This window comes from Pristiophorus japonicus, unplaced genomic scaffold (assembly GCF_044704955.1).
Source record: "Pristiophorus japonicus isolate sPriJap1 unplaced genomic scaffold, sPriJap1.hap1 HAP1_SCAFFOLD_520, whole genome shotgun sequence".
NCBI classification, from domain to species: domain Eukaryota; kingdom Metazoa; phylum Chordata; class Chondrichthyes; family Pristiophoridae; genus Pristiophorus; species Pristiophorus japonicus.
Window position 1 is genome coordinate 36,224 of NW_027254427.1, and position 23,559 is coordinate 59,782.

At 52.9% G+C, this 23,559-nt stretch overlaps 1 protein-coding gene across 1 annotated transcript in view; it reads left to right on the forward strand.

Moving 5' to 3' along the window:
• Nucleotides 1–21,242, forward strand: part of LOC139253948 (probable G-protein coupled receptor 139) — a 32,600-nt gene extending 11,358 nt beyond the window's left edge. Inside the window, exon 3 of the mRNA XM_070873605.1 lies at nt 21,187–21,242. Coding sequence (XP_070729706.1) covers nt 21,187–21,242 — 56 coding nt within the window. The remainder of the gene's footprint in view (nt 1–21,186) is intronic.
• The last annotated feature ends 2,317 nt before the right edge of the window (nt 21,243–23,559 follow it).

Consider the following 23,559-nt stretch of genomic DNA (forward strand, 5'->3'; position numbering starts at 1 on the left):
GTTCCTGATCGTTGTCGATGCATACTCGAAGTGGATCGAGTGCATCATATTAAACTCGTGCACGACATCCACCACCGTGGAGAGTCTGCGTACGGTTTTCGCGACCCAGGGCTTGCCGGATATCCTGGTCAGCGATAATGGCCCGTGTTTCACCAGCCATGAATTCCAGGAGTTTATGTCGGGCAATGGGATCAAGCACGTCTGGACAGCGCCGTTCAAGCCGGCCTCCAATGGTCAGGCGGAACGGGTGGTCCAAGTCATAAAGCAGGGCATGCTACGTATCCAGGGTCCCTCCCTTCAGTACCGCCTATCGCGCCTCCTGCTGGCCTACAGGTCCCTCCCGCACTCGCTCACGGGAGTCCCGCCAGCGGAACTCCTCATGAAACGCACGCTCAAGACGCGGCTGTCCCTCATTCACCCAGCCCTGGCAGACATTGTTGAGGGCAAGCGCCAGTCCCAAACCGATCTCCATGATCGAGGCTCAAGGGGGAGGTGTATAGAAATAGAGGACCCGGTATTTGTTCTTAACCATGCTTTGGGACCCAAGTGGCTTGAGGGCAGCGTAATTGGCAAAGAAGGAAACAGGGTCATGGTGGTCAGACTAAACAATGGGCAGATATGCCGCAAACACTTGGACCAAGTAAAGACAAGGTTCAGTGCAGACACGGAGGAACCTGAAGAAGAGCATGATGGGATAGCACCCACACCACTGCCAGCGCACGAACAACAAAGACAGCCCTCAGCATGCACAGTCCCTGCGGCCAGCCCGGACAGGCCGGAATCACCTCAAGTGACAGAGACACGTGCTGAGGCTCAGCCACCAGAGCCACAACTGCAGCGCTCCACGAGAGAGCGCCGACCACCCGATAGACTTAACCTCTGAAACTAAAAGTCTCAAGGGGGGAGGTGATGTCATGTATTTCACCATCTTGCAATGACATAGTCATGTAACTGTAACTCATGCACCCTGTACCTGTACCCTAGAAATGCACACACTGACCACAGGGGGGTGAACTTGTGGGAGACACTCCTCACCTGGGATTCCAGGTATAAAAGGGGAGGTCCCACCCAGGGTCAGCACTCCTTGGTCCTGGGAATAAAGTGAAGGTCACAGAGTGACCGTGTCTGCAGTACATGCCTTGTGTGAGTTTGTAGTAAGGTGCAGGGACACCACATCTCGCTCCCCGTCTCTCTCTCTCTCTCTCCCCCAGTCTCTCTCTCTCTCCCCCAGTCTCTCTCTCTCTCTCCCACTGTCTCCCCCCAACCCCCTTCTCTCCACCTGTCTCACTCTCCCCTAGTCTCTCTCTCTCTCTCTCTCCCCTGTCTCCCTCTCTTCCCCGCTGTCTCTCTCTCACTCTCTCTCTCCCCCGCTGTCTCTCTCTCTCCCCCGCTGTCTTTTTCTCTCTCTCTCTCTCCGACCCTCTCTCTCTCACTGTGTCCCGCCCCCTTCCCCCGTCTCTCTCTCTCTCTCTCTCTCTCCCCCTGTTTCTCTCTCTCTCTATCCCCCTGTCTATCTCTCTCTATCTATCTCTCCCAGTCTCTCTCTCTCTCTCTCCCAGTCTCTCTCTCTCTCTCTTTCCCCCCAGTCTCTCTCTCTTTCTCTCTCACTCCTCTTGTCTCTCTCTCTCTCCCTCTCTCTCTCTCTCCCCCTGTCTCTCTCTCTCTCTCCTCCTGTCTCTCTCACCCTGTCTCTCTCTCTCTCTCTCTCTCCCCTTGTCTCTCTCTCTGCCCCACCCCGCCCCTGTATCTCCCCCCCTATCTCTCTCCCCCTGTCTCCCTCTCTCCTCTAGTCTCTCTCAATCTCTCTCTCCCCGTCTCTCCCCATGCCGTCTCTCCCCCCATCGCTCCTCCTGTCTCTACCCCTGTCTCTCCCCCTCAGTCTCTCTCTCTCTTGCTCCCTCCCCCAGCCTCTCTCTCTCTCTCCCTGTCTCTCCCCCGTCATTCTCTCTCTCTCTCCCCCGTCTTTCTCTCTCTTTCTCCCCCAGTATCTCTCTCTCTCTCCCCCTGCTCTCTCTCTCTCCCCCAGTCTCACTCTCTCTCTCTCCCCCTGTCTCTATCTCTCTCTCCCCCGTCTTTCTCTCTCTCCCCCAGTGTCTCTCTCTCTCTCCCCTGCTCTCTCTCTCTCCCTCCCCCAGCCTCACTCTCTCTCTCTCCCCTGTCTCTCTCTCTCCCCCTGCTCTCTCTCTCTCTCTCCCCCAGTCTCACTCTCTCTCTCCCCCAGTCTCACTCTCTCTCTCCCACTGTCTCCTCCAACCCCCTTCTCTCCACCTGTCTCACTCTCCCCCAGTCTCTCTCTCTCTCTCCACTGTCTCCCTCTCTCCCCCGCTGTCTCTCTCTCACTCTCTCTCTCCCCCGCTGTCTCTCTCTCTCCCCCGCTGTCTTTTTCTCTCTCTCTCTCTCCGACCCTCTCTCTCCCACTCTGTCCTTCCCCCCTCCCCCGTCTCTCTCTCTCTCTCTCTCTCTCTCCCCCAGTCTCACTCTCTCTCTCTCCCCCAGTCTCTCTCTCTCTCCCACTGTCTCCCCTCAACCCCCTTCTCTCCACCTGTCTTACTCTCCCCCAGTCTCTCTCCCTCTCTCTCCCCTATCTCCCTCTCCCCCCCGCTGTCTCTCTCTCTCCCCCGCTGTCTTTTTCTCTCTCTCTCTCTCCGACCCTCTCTCTCCCACTGTGTCCCTCCCCCCTCCCCCGTCTCTCTCTCTCTCTCTCTCTCTCTCTCTCTCTCTCTCTCTCCCCCTGTCTCTCTCTCTCTATCCCCCTGTCTATCTCTCTCTATCTATCTCTCCCAGTCTCTCTCTCTCTTTCCCCCCCGTCTCTCTCTCTTTCTCTCTCACTCCCCTTGTCTCTCTCTCTCCCTCTCTCTCTCTCCCCCTGTCTCTCTCTCTCTATCCCCCTGTCTATCTCTCTCTATCTATCTCTCCCAGTCTCTCTCTCTCTTTCCCCCCCGTCTCTCTCTCTTTCTCTCTCACTCCTCTTGTCTCTCTCTCTCTCCCTCTCTCTCTCTCCCCTGTCTCTCTCTCTCTCCTCCTGTCTCTCTCACCCTGTCTCTCTCTCTCTCTCTCTCTCTCCTCTTGTCTCTCTCTCTGCCCCCCCCGCCCCTGTATCTCCCCCCCTATCTCTCTCCCCCTGTCTCCCTCTCTCCTCTAGTCTCTCTCAATATCTCTCTCCCCGTCTCTCCCCATGCCGTCTCTCCCCCCCATCCCTCCTCCTGTCTCTACCCCTGTCTCTCCCCCTCAGTCTCTCTCTCTCTCTTGCTCCCTCCCCCAGCCTCTCTCTCTCTCCCCGTCTCTCCCCGTCTCTCTCTTTCTCTCTCTCCCCCAGTCTCTCTCTCTCTTTCCCAGTCTCTCCCCCCTTTCTCTCTCTCTCTCCCCCGTCTTTCTCTCTCTTTCTCCCCCAGTGTCTCTCTCTCTCTCCCCTGCTCTCTCTCTCTCCCTCCCCCAGTCTCACTCTCTCTCTCTCTCCCCCGTCTCTCTCTCTCTCTCCCCCGTCTTTCTCTCTCTCTCTCCCCCAGTGTCTCAATCTCTCTTCTCTGCTCTCTCTCTCTCCCTCCCCCAGTCTCACTCTCTCTCTCTCCCCGTCTCTCTCTCTCCCCTTGCTCTCTCTCTCTCTCTCTCTCCCAGTCTCACTCTCTCTCTCTCTCCCTGTCTCTCTCTCTCTCTCCCCCTGTCTCTCTCTCTCTCCCCCCCTCTCTCTCTCTCCCCCTGCTCTCTCTCTCTCCCTCCCCCAGTCTCTCTCTTTCTCTCCCCTAGGCTCTCTCTCTCTCTCTCCCCCCCAGTCTCACTCTCTCTCTCTCCCCCTGTCTCTCTCTCTCTCTCCCCCTGTCTCTCTCTCCCTCCCCCCCTCTCTCTCTCTCCCCCTGCTCTCTCTCTCTCCCTCCCCCAGTCTCTCTCTTTCTCTCCCCTAGGCTCTCTCTCTCTCTCTCCCCCCCAGTCTCACTCTCTCTCTCTCCCCCTGTCTCTCTCTCTCTCTCTCTCTCCCTGTCTCTCTCTCTCCCCCTGCTCTCTCTCTCTCCCTCCCCCAGTCTCTCTCTTTCTCTCCCCCAGTCTCTCTCTCTCTCTCTCTCCTCCCCAATCTCACTCTCTCTCTCTCCCCCTGTCTCTCTCTCTCCCCCTGTCTCTCTGTCTCTCTCTCTCTCTCTCTCGCCCCCCCGTCTCCCCCCAACTCTCCCCGTTTCTTTCTCTCTCTCCCCCCCGTATTTCTCTCTCTCCCCCTGTCCCTCTGTCTCTCTCTCTCCTCCTCCCCACCCCCGTCTCTAACCCTGTCTCTCTCTCTCTCTCCCTGTCTCTCTCTCTCTCTCTCCTCTCCCACCCCCCGTCTCTCGCCCCGTCTCTCCCCCTGTCTCTCTCCCCTGTCACTTTCTCTCTCTCCCCCTGTCTCTCTCGCCCCCTGTCCCCATCGCCCCTGCCCCCCCGCTTGCCTCTCCCCTTGTCTCTCTCACTCTCTGTCTCTCCCCCCTCTCTCTCACTCTCCAGCTATTTCTCCCACTGTCTCTTTCCACCTGTCTCTCTCTCTCTCCCCCGTCTCTCCGACTGTGTCTCTCCCCAACCCCCACCCCCCGTCTCTCTCACTCTCTCTCTCCCCCTGTCTCTCTCGCTGTCTGCCCCCCCCCTGTGTGGGAAGGGAACTTTCTCTTCCCCTGTCTCTCCCCATGTCTCTCTCCCCCTGTCTCTCCCCCAGTCTCTCTCCCCCTGTCTCTCCTCCTGTCTCTCTCTCTCTTCCCCTGTCTCACTCTCCCCCACTGTATGGGGGTGGCTCTCTCTCTCTCTCCCCTTGTCTCTCTCCCTGTTTCTCTCCCCCTGAGTCTCTCTCCCCCTGTCCCTCTCTCTGTCTCTCCCTCAGTCTCTCTTTCTCTCTCTCTCCCCCCTTCTCACTCTCCTGCTGTCTCTCTCCCCCCGTCTCTCTCTCCCCCGTCTCTTTCTCCACCTGTCTCTCTCTCTCTCCCTGTTCCTCTCTCTCTCTCTCTCCCTTTCTCTCTCACTCCCCCGATCACTCTCTCTCTCTCCCCACCTGTCTCTCTCTCTCTCCCCCGCTGTCTCTCTCTCCCCCGCTGTCTCTTTTTCTCTCTCTCTCTCACCCCCGTCTCTCATTCTCTCTCCCCCTGTCCCTATCTCTCTCTCTCCCCCTGTCTTTCTCTCTCTCTCCCCCTGTCTCTCTCTCTCTCTCTCTCCCTCTCTCTCTCTCTCTCTCTCTCCCCCGTCTCTCTCTCTCTCTTTCTCTCTCCCCCTGTCTCTCTCTCTCTCTCTCTTCCCCTGTCTCTCTCTCTCTCTCTCTCTCTCTCCTCCAGTCTCTCTCTCTCTCTCCCCCTGTCTCTCTCTCTCTCCCCCTGTGTGGGGAGGGAACTCTCTCTCCCCCGTCTCTCTCCCCCTATTTCTCTCCCCCTGTCTCTCTCTCTTTCTCCCCCTGTCTCTCTGTCTCAATCTCCCCCCCTCCCACTCCCCCTGTCTCCCTCGCTCCCCTAGTCTCTCTCTCTCCCTCTCTCAGCCTGTCTCTCTCTCTCCCCCTGTATCTCTCTCTCCCACCACCACTGTCTCTCTCTCTCTCTCTCAGTGTCTCTCTCTCTCCCTCTCGCTCCCCACCAGTGTCGCTCTCTCTCTCTCCCCCCTGTCTCTCTCTCTCCCCGTCTCTCCCATCTGTCTCTCTCTCTCTCCCCCTGTCTCTCCCCCTGTCTCTCCCCCCTGTCTCTCACCCCTCCGTCTCTTTCCCCGTCTCTCTCCCCCTATCTCCTTCGTTTCTCCCCCTGTCTCTTTCTCCCAGTCTCTCTCTCTCTCCCCGTCTCTCTCTCTCTCTCCCTCTGTCTCTCTCTCTCTCTCTCACTCCTCCTGTTTCTCTCCCCCCCTGCCTCCCCCCGCTCACCCCGGTCTCTCCCCACCTCTCTCTCTCTCTCCCACCCCTGGTCTCTCTCTCTCTCACTCCCCATCTCTCTCTCTCTTCTCTCTCCCCTCCTCTCTCCCTTCCATCACTCCCCATCTCTCTCTCTCTCCACTTCTCTCTCTCTCCACCATCTCTCTCTCTCCCCCTGTCTCTCTCTCTCTCTCTCTCGCTCCCCTCCTCCCTCCCTTCCATCTCTCCCCATCTCTCTCTCTCTCTCCACTTCTCTCTCTCTCTCTCCACCGTCTTTCTCACTCCCCTTCTCTCTCTCTCTCTCTCTCTCCCCCCCACCCCCGTCTCTCTCTCTCTCTCTCTCTCTTTCTCTATCTCTCTCTCTTTCTCTCCAACTGTATCTCCCCCTGTCTCTCCCCCTATCTCCTTCGTTTCTCCCCCTGTCTCTTTCTCCCAGTCTCTCTCTCTCTCCCCGTCTCTCTCTCTCTCTCCCTCTGTCTCTCTCTCTCTCTCTCACTCCTCCTGTTTCTCTCCCCCCCTGCCTCCCCCTGCTCACCCCGGTCTCTCCCCACCTCTCTCTCTCTCTCCCACCCCTGGTCTCTCTCTCTCTCACTCCCCATCTCTCTCTCTCTTCTCTCTCCCCTCCTCTCTCCCTTCCATCACTCCCCATCTCTCTCTCTCTCCACTTCTCTCTCTCTCCACCATCTCTCTCTCTCCCCCTGTCTCTCTCTCTCTCTCTCTCTCACTCCCCTCCTCCCTCCCTTCCATCTCTCCCCATCTCTCTCTCTCTCTCCACTTCTCTCTCTCTCTCTCCACCGTCTTTCTCACTCCCCTTCTCTCTCTCTCTCTCTCTCTCCCCCCCACCCCCGTCTCTCTCTCTCTCTCTCTTTCTCTATCTCTCTCTCTTTCTCTCCAACTGTATCTCCCCCTGTCTCTCTCTCTCTCTCTCCCGTCTCTCTCTCCCTCTCTCCCCCCACATCTCTCTCTCTCCCCCTGTCTCTCCTTCTCTCTCTCTCTTGCCCCCTTATCTCTCTTTCTCTCTCTCTCTCTCTCTCACTCTCCCCCTGTCTCTATCTCTCTCTCTCTCTCTCTCTCTGTGTGTCATGTATCTCACACTACTGTACATAACTGTATCTTACCATGCTATACATGACTGTAAGTACAGATGACCTGTAACCACAAGCTTACCTTACCACCAGGGGTGCACTTGCAGGAGACACTGGATACCTGTCCCAGACAGGTATATAAGGACAGGTCTCAGGCAAGCTGTGAAATAAAGGTGCAGGTCCAGAGTGAGCTTGACTTCACGACATGCCTCGTGTGAATCTGTACTGAGGGGACAGGACTTTACAGTGGCGACGGGTTACGGGATTACAGAATCCACAGAATGGCGAACAACAGATCAGATGAAAAGTACAATGCGGGAGACAATTGGGAGGACTTTATAGAAAGGCTCCAGCAAAGCTTTGTAACCAAAGACTGGTTAGGCGACGATAAGGCAGACAAGAGAAGAGCCCATCTCTTGACCAGCTGTGGCTCGAAAACATATGCTTTAATGAAGGATCTGTTGGCACCCGAGAAACCAGCAAGCAAGTCGTTTGAAGAGTTGAGCACACTGGTAAGAGACCATCTGAAGCCAGCGAGCAGCCTACACATGGCCAGACACAGGTTCTACAACTACAGACGCCGTGTGGGCCAGAGCATACCCGACTTCGTGGCGGAACTTCGGAGGCTGGCTAGTTTATGTGAGTTCTCCGATGAACTAAGGAGAGAAGTACTGAGAGTCTTTTTTATTGAAGGAATAGGCCACGCAGGCATATTCCGAAAGCTCATAGAGACCAAGAACTTGACCCCAGAGGCAGCAGCTCTGGTCGCACAGACATTCTTGGCAGGAGAAGAAGAAACGAGGTTGATCTACACTGCGGGTACGACAACTAACAAAACATCGGAACAAGGGGTTCACAGCGTGAAACAAGCCGCTACCCCCACACACAGACAAAGGCAGGAGAGCAGGCCTTCAACAGCAGGTAGTGGCACCAGAAGCCATCGAGGGCCACATGAACGGCCGTTCACACCTCATCAATCCACAATGCGAGCAATCAACTACAAACTGAGAGAAGCTCGAGAGAGATCAGCCAGACGCAGCTCATCCTTTGGAAACAATGGAAGCGGTCTGTTCTGGAGCTGTGGGGGAAGGCACTCATCGAGGGGGTGTCGATTTCAGCATGCCGTTGGCAGAAACTGCGACTATACAGGGCATCTGGCCCGCATGTGCAGAAAAATGGCAGCTCGGCTGGTATACGAATCGGAAGGGTCGGAAAGCAGATCAGAAGACGGTGGGGACAGTACCCGGGACACCGATGTACAGCGGGTCAACACGATCAATGGCCACTGCTCCGACAATAAGACACCTCCAATAATGATGAAGGTCCTACTCAATGGGATACCTGTCAACATGGAGCTGGATACGGGAGCGAGTCAATCTCTCATGGGCGCTCAACAATTTGAACAGCTGTGGCCGCAGAAAAGAGACAGACCAAAACTCACAAGGGTCGACACCAAATTAAGGATCTATACCAAAGAAATCGTACCAGTCCTCGGCAGCGCCATGCTCTCTGTCACACACAAAGGGTCAGTGAACCGACTTCCCCTGTGGATTGTCCCCGGAGACCCCCCAGCACTGCTGGGGAGAAGCTGGCTGGCAAAACTAAACTGGAAATGGGATGATGTCCATGCCATGTCATTAGAGGAACGGACCTCCTGCTCAACAGTTATAAAGTGATTTGAACATCTCTTTCAGCCAGGTGTGGGCATTTTCAAAGGGGCCAAAGTCAAAATCTACATCACACAGGATGCTAGACCGGTCCATCACAAGGCCAGAGCTGTACCCTATGTGATGAGGGAAAAGATTGAACACGAACTAGACAGGCTTCTGCGGGAAGGCATTATATCACCTGTGGAATTTAGCGACTGGGCAAGTCCCATCGTCCCAGTCATGAAGCCTGATGGATCCGTACGTATCTGTGGGGACTATAAATCTACCATAAACAGAATCTCCCTACAGGACCAGTACCCGCTGCCCAGAGCGGAGGACTTATTTGCCACATTGGCTGGAGGTAAACTTTTCTCAAAACTAGACCTCACATCTGCGTATATGACGCAAGAATTGACCGAGGAATCCAAGCTACTCACCACTATCAACACACATCGAGGCCTTTTCATGTACAATCGATGCCCATTCGGCATCAGGTCGGCAGCTGCCATATTCCAGCGCAACATGGAAAGTCTGCTCAAGTCCATCCCGGGGACAGTTGTATTTCAAGACAACATACTTATCACGGGCAGGGACACCGACTCCCATCTCCGTAATTTGGAGGAAGTACTAAAGCGGTTGGATCGGGTAGGCCTACGAGTCAAGAAATCCAAGTGCCTGCTTCTCGCTCCCGAGGTTGAATTTTTGAGCAGAAGGATTGCCGCTGATGGAATCCGCCCAACAGAGTCCAAAACAGAAGCAATTCGCCTGGCACCCAGGCCCCGGAATGTCTCAGAACTGCGCGCCTTTCTCGGGCTACTCAATTACTTTGGGAACTTTATGCAGAACTTAAGCACGCTGCTGGAGCCTCTCCACGTGCTACTCAGGAAGGGGTGCGATTGGTTTGGGGAGGACGCCCAGGAATACGCCTTCAATAAGGCACGCAACCTTCTGTGTTCCAACAGTGTTTTGACTTTCTTTGACCCAGGTAAAAAGCTAGTTCTCACATGCGATGCGTCAGCGTATGGGATCGGGTGCGTTTTACAACATGTCAATAGTGCGGGCAAATTACAACCCATAGCTTATGCCACCAGGTCACTTTCGCGGGCGGAGCGCGGGTACGGAATGGTAGAGAAGGAGGCGCTCGCGTGCATGTACGGTGTCAAAAAGATGCATCAATACCTTTTCGGGGCCAAGTTCACATTAGAAACCGACCACAAGCCCCTCACCTCCCTCCGATCCGAGAGCAAGGCAATAAACGCCAACGCCTCAGCGCGAATTCAACGATGGGCACTCATGCTGGCATCCTATGACTATACCATAAGGCACAGACCAGGCACAGACAACTGTGCCGACGCACTCAGCAGACTACCCCTGGCGACCACGGAAGGGTCTGACGAACAGGACTGTGAGATAGTCATGGCAATCAATGCCTTTGAGTCCACAGGTTCGCCCATGACGGCTCGCCAAATCAGAGCCTGGACGACCAGCGACCCCACGTTATCCTTAGTAAAATGATGTGTCTTAACTTGTGACTGGTCAGAGGCTTGCGATGCCTGCCCCGAGGAGATCAAACCTTTCCATGGGCGCATGCATGAGCTATCGCTACAAGCAGACTGCCTGATGTGGGACAGCCGAGTAGTCATGCCTCTGCGAGACAGAGAGGCATTTGTCTGGGAGCTCCACCGCGAGCACCCGGGGATCGTTCTCATGAAGGCCATAGGCAGATCCCACGTCTGGTGGCCTGGCATTGACGCAGACTTGGAGCTCTGCGTCCGAAGGTGCACCATTTGTGCCCAACTCAGCAATGCCCTCAGGGAGGCCCCCCTGAGCCCCTGGCCCTGGCCCACCAAACCGTAGTCGCGGGTGCACGTAGACTATGTGGGCCCATTCATGGGAAAAATGTTCCTCGTAGTTGTAGTTGCATTTTCAAAGTGGATCGAATGCACCATTTTAAACTCGAGCACAACCTCCACCACTGTGGAGAGCCTTAGAACCATGTTTGCAACGCACAGCATTCCTGACATATTGGTCAGTGATAATGGTCCGTGCTTCACCAGTGCAGAATTCCAAGATTTTATGAGTGACCACGGCATAAATCACGTTAGGACGGCACCATTCAAGCCAGCCTCCAACGGCCAGGCGGAGAGAGCAGTGCAGATCATTAAACAAGGCATGCTTAAAATCCAAGGTCCCACACTGCAGGGTCGCCTGTCACGACTGCTGTTGGCATACAGATCTCGCCCGCACTCACTGACTGGGATCCCCCCCGTGCAACTGTGGATGAAACGAACCCTAAAACTTGCGCAAAACATAAAAACGGATAGTAAAAGCTTTTACAGATATATAAAACGGAAAATAGTGATTAAAGTAAATGTTGGTCCCTTAGAAGATGAGAAGGGGGATTTAATAATGGGAAATGTGGAAATGGCTGAGACCTTAAACAATTATTTTGCTTCGGTCTTCACAGTGGAGGACACAAAAACCATGCCAAAAATTGCAGGTCACAGGAATGTGCGAAGGGAGGACCTTGAGACAATCACTATCACTAGGGGGGTAGTGCTGGACAGGCTAATGGGACTCAAGGTAGACAAGTCCCCTGGTCCTGATGAAATGCATCCCAGGGTATTAAAAGAGATGGCGGAAGTTATAGCAGATGCATTCGTTATAATCTACCAAAATTCTCTGGACTCTGGGGAGGTACCAGCGGATTGGAAAGCAGCTAATGTAACGCGTCTGTTTAAAAAAGGGGGCAGACAAAAGGCAGGTTACTATAGGCCGGTTAGTTTAACATCTGCAGTGGGGAAAATGCTTGAAGTTATCATTAAGGAAGAAATAGCGGGACATCTAGATAGGAATAGTGCAATCAAGCAGACGCAGCATGGATTCATGAAGGGGAAATCATGTTCAACTAATTTACTGTAATTCTTTGAGGATATAATGAGCATGGTGGATAGAGGTATACCGATGGATGTGGTGTATTTAGATTTCCAAAAGGCATTCGATAAGGTGCCACACAAAAGGTTACTGCAGAAGATAGAGGTACGCGGAGTCAGAGGAAATGTATTAGCATGGATAGAGAATTGGCTGGCTAACAGAAAGCAGAGAGTCGGGATAAATGGGTCCTATTCGGGTTGGAAATCGGTGGTTAGTGGTGTGCCACAGGGATCGGTGCTGGGACCACAACTGTTTACAATATACATAGATGACCTGGAAGAGGGGACAGAGTGTAGTGTAACAAAATTTGCAGATAACACAAAGATTAGTGGGAAAGCGGGTTGTGTAGAGGACTCAGAGTGGCTGCAAAGAGGTTTGGATTAGTTAAGCGAATGGGCTAAGGTTTGGCAGATGGAATACAATGTCGGAAAGTGTGAGGTCATCCACCTTGGGAAAAAAAACAGCAAAAGGGAATATTATTTGAATGGGGAGAAATTACAACATGCTGCGGTGCAGAGGTACCTGGGGGTCCTTGTGCATGAATCCCAAAAAGTTAGTTTGCAAGTGCAGCAGGTAATCAGGAAGGCGAATGCAATGTTGGCCTTCATTGCGAGAGGGATGGAGTACAAAAGCAGGGAGGTCCTGCTGCAACTGTACAGGGTATTGGTGAGGCCGCACCTGGAGTACTGCGTGCAGTTTTGGTCACCTTACTTAAGGAAGGATATACTAGCTTTGGAGGGGGTACAGAGACGATTCACTCGGCTGATTCCGGAGATGAGGGGGTTACCTTATGATGATAGATTGAGTAGACTGGGTCTTTACTCGTTGGAGTTCAGAAAGATGAGGAGTGATCTTAGAGAAACATTTAAAATCATGAAAGGGATAGACAGGATAGAGGCAGAGAGGTTGTTTCCACTGGTCGGGGAGACTAGAACTAGGGGGCACAGCCTCAAAATTTGGGGGAGCCAATTTAAAACTGAGTTGAGAAGGAATTTCTTCTCCCAGAGGGTTGTGAATCTGTGGAATTCTCTGCCCAAGGAAGTAGTTGAGGCTAGCTCATTGAATGTATTCAAATCGCAGATAGATAGATTTTTAACCATAAGGGAATTAAGGGTTACGGGGAGAGGGTGGGTAAGTGGAGCTGAGTCCACGGCCAGATCAGCCATGATCTTATTGAATGGCGGAGCAGGCTCGAGGGGCTAGATGGCTTACTCCTGTTCCTAATTCTTATGTTCTTATGTTCTAAAGACAAGCCTCTCATTAATCCTCACAGACACGCATGAAATCGATGGGGCAAAGCATTGTAAGCTAACTGTGTACCATGACCGAAATTCGAGGGGGAGGTGGAACGAGATAGGGGACAAAGTGTTTGTGCTAAACTATGGCTAGGATCCCAAATGGCTTGCAGGAACAGTAACGGGCAAGGCAGGAAACAGGCTATTGTTTGTTCAAATGGACAATGGCAAAACCTGCCGGAGGCATGTAGACCAAGTCAAAAGTAGGTTTTAGCAACAACACTGCTGAACGAGAAGTAGACTACAATGTGGAACTTACATCACACCTGGTGGACAGACAGAGGGAACAACCCGAGGAAAGGGCAATCCCAACAGACAGCCCAGAGAGATACCAACAATCATATTGAACGAAACAGACAGCCCAGGCGAGATACCAGCAATCACACCGAAAGAAAAACAGGCACCAAGGCAAACAACTGAACCACAACGAAGACGCTCCAAGCGAGAGCGTAGACCACCTGAGAGACTTAACCTATAAAGACAATAAGACCTTGGAGGAGGGTGATGTCATGTATCTCACACTACTGTACATAACTGTATCTTACCATGCTATACATGACTGTAACTAGAGATGACCTGTAACCACAAGCTTACCTTACCACCAGGGGTGCACTTGCAGGAGACACTGGATACCTGTCCCAGACAGGTATATCAGGACAGGTCTCAGGCAAGTGGGGTTTTTTCGAGAGCTGTGTAATAAAGGTGCAGGTCCAGAGTGACCTTGACTTCAGCATGTGCCTCGTGTGAGTCTGTACTGCAGGGACAGGACCTTACACTCTGTCTCCCCATTCTGGGGAGACAGGGAACTCTCTCTCCTCCTGTCTCTCTCTCTCTCTCTCTCTCTCTGCCCCTGTCTCTCTCTCTCTCTCTCTCTCTGCCCCTGTCTCTCTCTCTCTCCCCCTGTCTCTCTCTCTGTCATGTATAACTGTAACTCATGTACCCTTGTAATGCACAGACTGACCACAGGGAGTGAGCTCCTCACCTGGGTTTCCAGGTATAAAAGGGGAGGTCCCACCAGGATCAGCACTCTTTAGTCCTGGAAATAAAGGTGAAGGTCACAGAGTGACCGTGTCTGATATATCCATGCCTCATGTGAGTTTGTAACAAGGTGCAGAGACACAACATCTGGCGACGAGAAACGGGAATCACTGAACCACGAGGATGGCCACCGGTGGCACAGAGGAATGTTACTGTGTGAGTGAGGACTGGGATGACTTTGTGGAAAGACTCCAGCAGAGCTTTGTCACAAAGGACTGGCTGGAAGAGACAGCAGCTGACAAGCGGAGGGCGCACCTACTGACCAGCTGTGGTCCACAGACGTATGCATCTACTGACCAGCTGTGGTCCACAGACGTATGCATCTACTGACCAGCTGTGGTCCACAGACGTATGCATCTACTGACCAGCTGTGGTCCACAGACGTATGCATCTACTGACCAGCTGTGGTCCACAGACGTATGCATCTACTGACCAGCTGTGGTCCACAGACGTATGCATCTACTGACCAGCTGTGGTCCACAGACGTATGCATCTACTGACCAGCTGTGGTCCACAGACGTATGCACTGATGAAAGACCTGCTCGCACCCCAAAAGCCAGTGGACAAGTCCTTTGAAGAGCTCAGCCAGCTGATCAGTGAGCATCTCAAGCCGGCAAGTAGTGTACACATGGCCCGGCACCGGTTCTACTCTCACCGGCGTCGGGAGGGACAAAACGTCTCGGACTTCATGGCGGAACTTGGCCAGTCTCTGTAAGTTCTCCGATGCCTGCAGGGGGTAGATGTTAAGGGACTTTTTCATCGAGGGCATCAATCATGCCGGCATTTCCAGGAAGCTCATAAAGACTAAGGACTTGACTTTAGAAGGGGTGGCGGTGATAGCTCAGACCTTTATGGCGGGGGAAGAGGTGACCAAGCTAATCTACGCACACAGCCCTGGTTTTAACGTTGCATTGAACCAGGGAATCAATGTTTTAAAAAGGACACAGAACCCCACAGGCAGGCAAGGGCAATTCGACACCACCCAGGTAGCAACAAGCTCCTGGCAACAGGGACAATGGAAAGGGGATCGGCAATTCACGCCATCACAAGGAACAATACATCCTGTGATGGGACAATTAATATCCCCCATCAGAAGGTTTAGAAACAGCCAAAAGAGCCATCAGAGGAATGTCTGGGAATAGTCCTTTTGTTAACAGCAATCTCAGCTCATGTTGGAGATGTGGGGGCAGACACACTGCAAAAATCTGCAGGTTCCAACTTTACACCTGTAGGATTTGTAATGTCAAGGGACACCTGGCCTGAATAGAAACATAGAAACATAGAAAATAGGTGCAGGAGTAGGCCATTCGGCCCTTCGAGCCTGCACCACCATTCCTTGAGTGCAAAAAGGCAGTAGCGAGGCTAGTCTGCGAGACAGAGGAACCAGACGAGGGGTCTGCAATGCAGGATGAGGCCTGGGGAACAACCATGGATGCTTAAGTTCAGAGAGTTCATGAGGCCAACGTCCACAGCTCATACACCAAAGCACCGCCATTCAATAAGATCATGGCTGATCATTCCCTCAGTACCCCTTCTTGCTTTCTCTCCATACCCCTTGATCCCCTTAACCGTAAGGGCCATATCTAACTCCCTCTTGAAAATATCCAGTGAACTGGCATCAGCAACTCTCTGTGGTAGGGAATTCCACAGGTTAACAACTCTCTGAGTGAAGAAGTTTCTCCTCATCTCAGTCCTAAACAGCCTGCCCCTTATCCTAAGACTGTGACCCCTAGTTCTGGACTTCCCCAACATCGGGAACATTCTTCCCACATCTAGCCTGTCTAGTCCAGTCAGAATCTTATATATTTCTATGAGATCCCCTCTCATCCTTCCAAACTCCAGTGTATAAAGGCCCAGTTGATCCAGTCTCTCCTCATATGACAGCCCAGCCAACCCTGAAATCAGTCTGGTGAACCTTCGCTGCACTCCCTCAATAGCAAGAACGTCCTTCCTCAGACTAGGAGACCAAAACTGAACACAATATTCCAGGTGGGGCCTCACCAAGGCCCTGTACAACTGCAGTAAGACCTCCCTGCTCCAATACTCAAATCCTCTAGCTATGAAGGTCAACATACCATTTGCCTTCTTCACCGCCTGTTGTACCTGCATGCCAACTTTCAATGACTGATGTACCATGACACCCAGGTCTCGCTGCACCTCCCCTTTTCCTAATCTGCCGCCATTCAGATAGTATTCTGCCTTCGTGTTTTTGCTCCTAAAGTGGATAACCTCACATTTATCCACATTATACTGCATCTGCCATGCATTTGCCCAGTCGCCTAACCTATCCAAGTCACCCTGCAGCCTCTTAGCGTCCTCCTCACAGCTCACACCGCCACCCAGTTTAGTGTCATCTGCAAACTTGGAGATATTACACACAATTCCATCATCTAAATCATTGATGTATATTGTAAAGAGCTGGGGTCCCAGCACTGAGCCCTGCGGCACTCCACTAGTTACTGCCTGCCATTCTGAAAAGGATCCGTTAATCCCGACTCTCTGCTTCCTATCTGCCAACCAGTTCCCTATCCACATCAGTACACTGCCCCCAATACCATGTGCTTTGATTTTGCACACCAATCTCTTGTGTGGGACCTTGTCAAAAACCTTTTGAAAGTCCAAATACACCACATCCACTGGTTCTCCCTTTTCCACTCTACCAGTTACATCCTCAAAAAATTCCAGAAGATTTGTCAAGCATGATTTCCCTTTCATAAATCCATGCTGACTTGGACCGATCCTGTCACTGCTTTCCAAATGCGCTGCTATTTCATCCTTAATAATTGATTCCAGCATTTTCCCCACTACTGATGTCAGGCTAACCGGTCTATAATTACCCGTTTTCTCTCTCCCTCCTTTTTTAAAAAGTGGTGTTATATTAGCAACTCTCCAGTCCATAGGAACTGATCCCGAGTCGACAGACTGTTAGAAAATTATCACCAATGCATCCACTATTTCTCGGGCCATTTCCTTAAGTACTCTGGGATGTAGACTATCAGGCCTCGGAGATTTATCGGCCTTCAACCCATCAATTTCCCGAACACAATTTCCCGCCTAATAAGGATATCCTTCAGTACCTCCTTCTTACTTGTCCTTCGGACCCCTAGTACATCGGGAAAGTTATTTTTGTCTTCCTTTGTGAAGACAGAACCAAAGTACTTGTTCAATTGGTCTGCCATTTCTTTGTTCCCAGTTATGACTTCCCCTGATTGTGACTGCAGGGGACCTACCTTTGTCTTTACTAACCTTTTTCTCTTTCCATCACTCCGGACGCCAGACCAGTGCACCACAAGGCCAGAGCGTTGCCGTATGTGATGCGTGAAAAAATTGAAAGTGAATTGGACAGGCTGCTCAGAGAGGGCATAATTTCGGCCGTTGAATTCAGCGACTGGGCCAGTCCCATCGTTCCTGTGTTTAAAGCAGACGGCTCGGTCAGGATTTGTGGCGACTACAAAGCCACCATCAACCGAGTGTCGCTGCAAGACCAATACCCGCTCCCGAGAGCGGAGGACCTTTTTGCCACGCTGGCAGGTGGTAAGCTGTTCACGAAGCTGGACCTCACTTTGGCCGACATGACTCAGGAACAGACTGAAGAATCCAAGCTTCTGACCATCACGACACACAAGGGATTATTTATCTACAACAGGTGTCCGTTTGTCATTCGTTCGGCAGCAGCTATCTTTCAGAGAAACATGGAAAGTTTGCTCAAGTCCATCCCTGGAACGATTGTGTTCCAAGACGACATTCCCATAACGGGTCGAGACACCGAGGAACACCTCCACAACCTGGAGGAGGTACTACGCCGATTGGATCGGGTAGGCCTGCGGCTGAAAAAGGCCAAGTTTGTGTTTTTGACCCCAGAGGTCGAGTTTTTGGGCAGGAGGGTTGCTGTACACGGGATCCGGCCCACTGAATCAAAAACTGAGGCGATTCGCCAGGCACCCAGGCCTGGAAACACGTCGGAGCTGTGATCATTCCTGGGACTTTTGAACTATTTCGGGAACTTTCTGCCGAACTGAAGCACATTGTTGGAGCCGTTACACATGTTCCTGCGTAAAGGTTGTGAATGGTTTTGTGGGGACTGTCAAGAACGGGCTTTCAATAAGGCGAGGAACTGCTGTGTTCCAACAAACTGTTGACTTTGTATGACCCCTGTAAAAAACTGGTTTTAACATGCGATGCGTCATCCTACGGGGTTGGGTGTGTGTTGCAGCAGGGTAACGATGACGGCCGACTCCAACCAGTGGCTTACACCTCCAGGTCGCTCTCCCAGGCAGAGCGTGGATAGGGCGCGGTCGAGAAGGAGGCACTCGCGTGTGTGTACGGTGTGAAAAAGATGCACCAGTACCTCTTCAGTAGACGGTTCGAGCTAGAGACTGACCACAAGCCGTTAACATCCCTGTTGTCAGACAGCAAGGCTGTCAATGCTAATGCATCAGCTCACATACAGCGCTGGGCCCTCACACTGGCTGCGTATGACTACACCATACGGCACCGGCCAGGCACCGAAAACTGCGCTGACGCACTCAGCAGGCTCCCACTGGCCACCACCGAGGGGGCGTCGGAGCAGAGCGCTGAGATGGTCATGGCCGTTGAGGCTTTTGACACTGCGGGCTCCCCCATCACAGCCCGCCAGATCAAACTCTGGACCAACAGGGACCCCCTCCTATCCATGATAAAGAAATGTGTCCTGACTGGGGATTGGGCGCCCGCATACAGGGCGTGTCCCGAGGAGGTCAGACTGTTTCAGAGACGGATGGATGAACTCTCCATCCAAGCCGACTGCCTGTTATGGGGCAGCCGGGTAGTCATGCCCCAGAAAGGAAGGGAAGCGTTCATCAGGGAACTCCACAGCGAGCACCCTGGCATCGTGTTAATGAAGGCCATTGCCCGGTCACATGTATGGTGGCCGGAGATTGACTCAGACCTGGAACACTGAGTTCACAGGTGCACGACGTGTGCCCAGCTGGGCAATGCCCCCAGGGAGGCCCCACTCAGCCCGTGGCCCTGGCCCACCAGCCCATGGTCACGTATTCACGTAGACTACGCGGGCCCGTTCATGTGGAAAATGTTCCTGATCGTTGTCGATGCGTACTCGAAGTGGATCGAGTGCATCATATTAAACTCGTGCACGACATCCACCACCGTGGAGAGTCTGCGTACGGTTTTCGCGACCCAGGGCTTGCCGGATATCCTGGTCAGCGATAATGGCCCGTGTTTCACCAGCCATGAATTCCAGGAGTTTATGTCGGGCAATGGGATCAAGCACGTCTGGACAGCGCCGTTCAAGCCGGCCTCCAATGGTCAGGCGGAACGGGTGGTCCAAGTCATAAAGCAGGGCATGCTACATATCCAAGGACCCTCCCTTCAGTACCGCCTATCGTGCCTCCTGCTGGCCTACAGGTCCCTCCCGCACTCGCTCACGGGAGTCCCGCCAGCGGAACTCCTCATGAAACGCACGCTCAAGACGCAGCTGTCCCTCATTCACCCAGCCCTGGCAGACATTGTTGAGGGCAAGCGCCAGTCCCAAACCGATCTCCATGATCGAGGCTCAAGGGGGAGGTGTATAGAAATAGATGACCCGGTATTTGTTCTTAACCATGCTTTGGGACCCAAATGGCTTGAGGGCAGTGTAATTGGCAAAGAAGGAAACAGGGTCATGGTGGTCAGACTAAACAATGGGCAGATATGCCGCAAACACTTGGACCAAGTAAAGACAAGGTTCAGTGCAGACACGGAGGAATCGGAAGAAGAGCATGATGGGATAGCACCCACACCACTGCCAGCGCACGAGCAACAAAGACAGCCCTCAGCATGCACAGTCCCTGCGGCCAGCCCGGACAGGCCGGAATCACCTCAAGTGACAGAATCACAGGATAGCTCAGATGAATACGTGGCTTGAGGAGTGGTGCAGAAGAGAGGGATTCAAATTCCTGGGACATTGGAACCGGTTCTGGGGGAGGTGGGACCAGTACCGGACGGTCTGCACCTGGGCAGGACCGGAACCAGTGTCCTAGGGGGAGTGTTTGCTAGTGCTGTTGGGGAGGAGTTAAACTAATATGGCAGGGGGATGGGAACCAATGCAGGGAGACAGAGGGAAACAAAGTGGAGAGAGAAGCAAAAAACAGAAAGGAGATGAGTTAAAGTGGAGGGCAGAGAAACCAAGGCAAAAAACAAAAAGGGCCACTTTGCAGCAACATTCTAAAGGGTATAAGTGTGTTAAAAAGACAAGCCTGAAGGTTCTGTGCCTCACTGCGAGGAGTATTCGGAATAAAGTGGATGAATTAACTGTGCAGATAGCAGTTAACGGATACGATGTGATTGGCATCACAGAGACATGGCTCCAGGGTGACCAAGGCTGGGAACTCAACATCCAGGGCTATTCAACATTTAGGAAGGATAGACAGAGAGGAAAAGGAGGTGGGGTAGTGTTGCTGGTTAAAGAGGAAATTAACACAACAGTAAGGAGGGACATTTGCCTGGATGATGTGGAATCGGTATGGGTGGAGCTACGGAATACCAAGGGGCAGAAAACTCTAGTGGGAGTTGTGTACAGACCACCAAACAGTAGTAGATAATGGCCCACATTCGTAGTTTGATTTGGGGGGGGGAAGTCATTTTCAAACTGGGTCGGGGAGTCCTTATTGGTTGAAGATTTCCCCACTTCAGGCCTGACTCGACCCCTGATTGGCCTGCCAGAATGCACTTTTCCCCCATTGGCCAGTGCCTCTGTCTCGCTTGTGAGCCAGACGCCACAATGTCTGTATCCGCCCACACGTTACCCAGCCTGCTTTTACTTGGCCAAAAATGTTCATTTAGTGCATGGAACGATCCCATGTTAGTTTTCCTGTCCTTACGGTGTTTCAAATGCGGCCGTGGATTTTTGAACCTTACACTCCCCCATTAAAACACTCGGTCTCAGGGTGTTTTCAAAATGTGGAGCAAAATCTTTTCCCTCTCACAGAGACAATCGTCCCCAAATCTTACCTAAACCCACGATAAACATTAAAATACACCAATGGTATTCATACATTTCGAATCAATACAATACTGAAAATGTAAAATCTCAACCATTACCCTTCACCAAAATCATAATAGCACATAATATCACACATCATAGTACTACACTGGTTTTTGTTGTTGTCGGGTGAAATAATGTTTCTGGGATTTTGTGCTGCTTTGAACAGCTCTGTCAGGTGCTCTGGGAAAAATGGAATGTGGTATCCGAAATGTGCTACGTCATTGTCCATGCTATTAATCATTGATGGCCCGGTGTTGAAACCGGTAAAAACATCATTCCACATCCCTCTTCTGTGTCTTTTCGGTTTGACGTTGTCTTTGGGCTGTAGGCCGTAAAGCAAAGTCTTGTTCAAATAGCCAAAATCGAGCTCGGAGAATGTCCTGAACATTTCTCGAAGGAGAGCCTGGTAGAGGTGTTCTGTCTCTTTTGGGACCACTCAGGTAGGTGCACCTCGGTAAGGTTTAGGATGACGGAGGCCACGGCCTAGTGGACCCCCTGGTATAGCAGCTTGTCCGTGGGAACAAAACCAAACCGTTCTGTGGTCCCTGGGTGGTGGTCGGGCATCTGTCCGTGTCAGTTGGTTCGGTCGGGGCTGTGGGCAGGGGCTGCCTGGGGTGTGAGCTTAACTCGGTGGCGTGGATGGAGCTGGGGTGGCTTACTATGCATGTGACCATGCTCCGGTCCCATCCCATCCCCTCCCCTTCATCCCGCCACTGTCGGGAGAACGCTATGGAGATGCCTGCCGGGCATATCTTCTCTGATCCCACATGCACACACACACTCCTAACTCCGCCTCCCACCATTTATCCCAACACACACTCACTCCCCCACCCCTGGGTGCCCGTGATGGTCCGGTGGGTGCTGTTGTCCAGTCTCTCCCAATCTGCTGTCGGGTTTCCCATGTCCTTGCTCAGCTTCCTGAGCCTCCACCACCTTCCCACCGGGATGTGTCCCTTACAGGTCAGACCAACCCTCTTCCCAACCACTCCCCTAACCCGGGATGTGTCCCTTACAGGTCAGGCAAACCCTCTTCCTAACCACGACCCTAACCCGGGATGTGTCCCTTACAGGTCAGGCAAACCCTCTTCCCAACCACTACCCTAACCCGGGATGTGTCCCTTACAGGTCAGGCAAACCCTCTTCCCACCCACTCCCCTAACCCGGGATGTGGTCACCTCAATGCTGGGGCAGGAGACTGATGTTTCCCCATATGTGACCCGGGGTGTGGAGTATCGAGTGGAACTGGACCCCAGCCACCCTGGCCACCTTCCCCTGTGGGTATATATTGTGGTCCCTCTACCCCTGGTGACCCTTCTCCTGTGGTGACAGTCAGTGCCTGCCCCCCGAGCATCCAAAAATAATGGGTCTTCAGTCTCTCCCGGGTAGCCGATGTACAATCTGGTGTAGGTGCACAGGACCAGGATTTTCCTCATCTCTGGTTCCTCTTCTGAAAGACAAAACCTCATTTGGTTCAAAACCCCTGAGCCCCCTGACTCATCCCTCCCCCATTTCCCACTCTGCCTACACCTCACTGTACCCTGCACGGGTTTAAACTGTGTGTGCCTATCGGTCTGGCCGCAAACCCCAATCTTACTGCGGGAGTCAAGGGGTTTCAACTAATAAACACTTGAAACAACAGACAAACCTCACACAAAAGAGGAAGTGAGAGAAAATAATAAGTCCAGGCTCCCTATCCTATTGGCTCAAAAGCCTGACTGTTACACTCCCGATATTGCAGAGCCCACCTGAGCCCCACTACACTAGAGAACACTTTATATATATCTGTACACACCGACTGCTCTCCTTTTTAACCTGCTTGTCACCCTTCCCGGGTGGCTGTGCTAATCTCTGGGACGCTCCTTGGTTTTCCTTTTATGTGGGGGAATGTAGGGGGGAGACCACCTCTCCTTTGGCCTCTTGGGTCGGATCGACCTCCGCGGCCCCTCTGTCTCCCCTGCCAAGGTGTCCCCCGAGCTTCGGGTGGTGCTTACTGGGCTGGTACAGCCCCTCACCCCCTCCAGGGATGGCTCACTGCCCTCGGGAGCAACGGAAATTCCCCGGCAGGCTCCTCACTGCCGAGGACTCCCGTATCCTCTGGGGGCTTTGGGTTGTACAAGGGTTCCACCCGAAACCACTCGCAGTGATACTCTCACAGTGTTTCCTCAGTTCTTCCAGGGACCACTCACTGCTGGGACCCGCTGTCACACTCTCTCCTGCAGGCTCTGGGCTGTCTGCACCGAAGGCTAGGCTATCCCGACAGGCTCCTCACTGTCGGTGGTCCCTTCCTCGCGTACAACCCCCTCCCCGTCAGGAGACTCTCGTTCCTCCAGGGACCACTCACTACTGGGACCCGCTGTCACACTCTCTCCTGCAGACTCTGGGCTGTCTGCACCGAAGGCTAGGCTATCCCCGACAGGCTCCTCACTGTCGACGGTCCCTGTCTCCGGTACAACCCCCTCCCCGTCAGGAGACCTTGGCTGTGGGTTCACGTCCAGTGACTGGCTGCCTGCCCCACACGGCCCATTTCCCCAAGTACCTCTCGGGAAGGTAAAACAGGCTGCTAGGGATGGAGGCACCCTTGGCTGTGGAGTCCGAGCGGATCTCCTAACGGGTGGAGGTGAGTCCTAGTCCCATGTGTAAGGTGGGAATCCCCCTTCCTGTGGGTCACAAATCTGTGGGTAGTTTGTACCTGTGAAGCAAC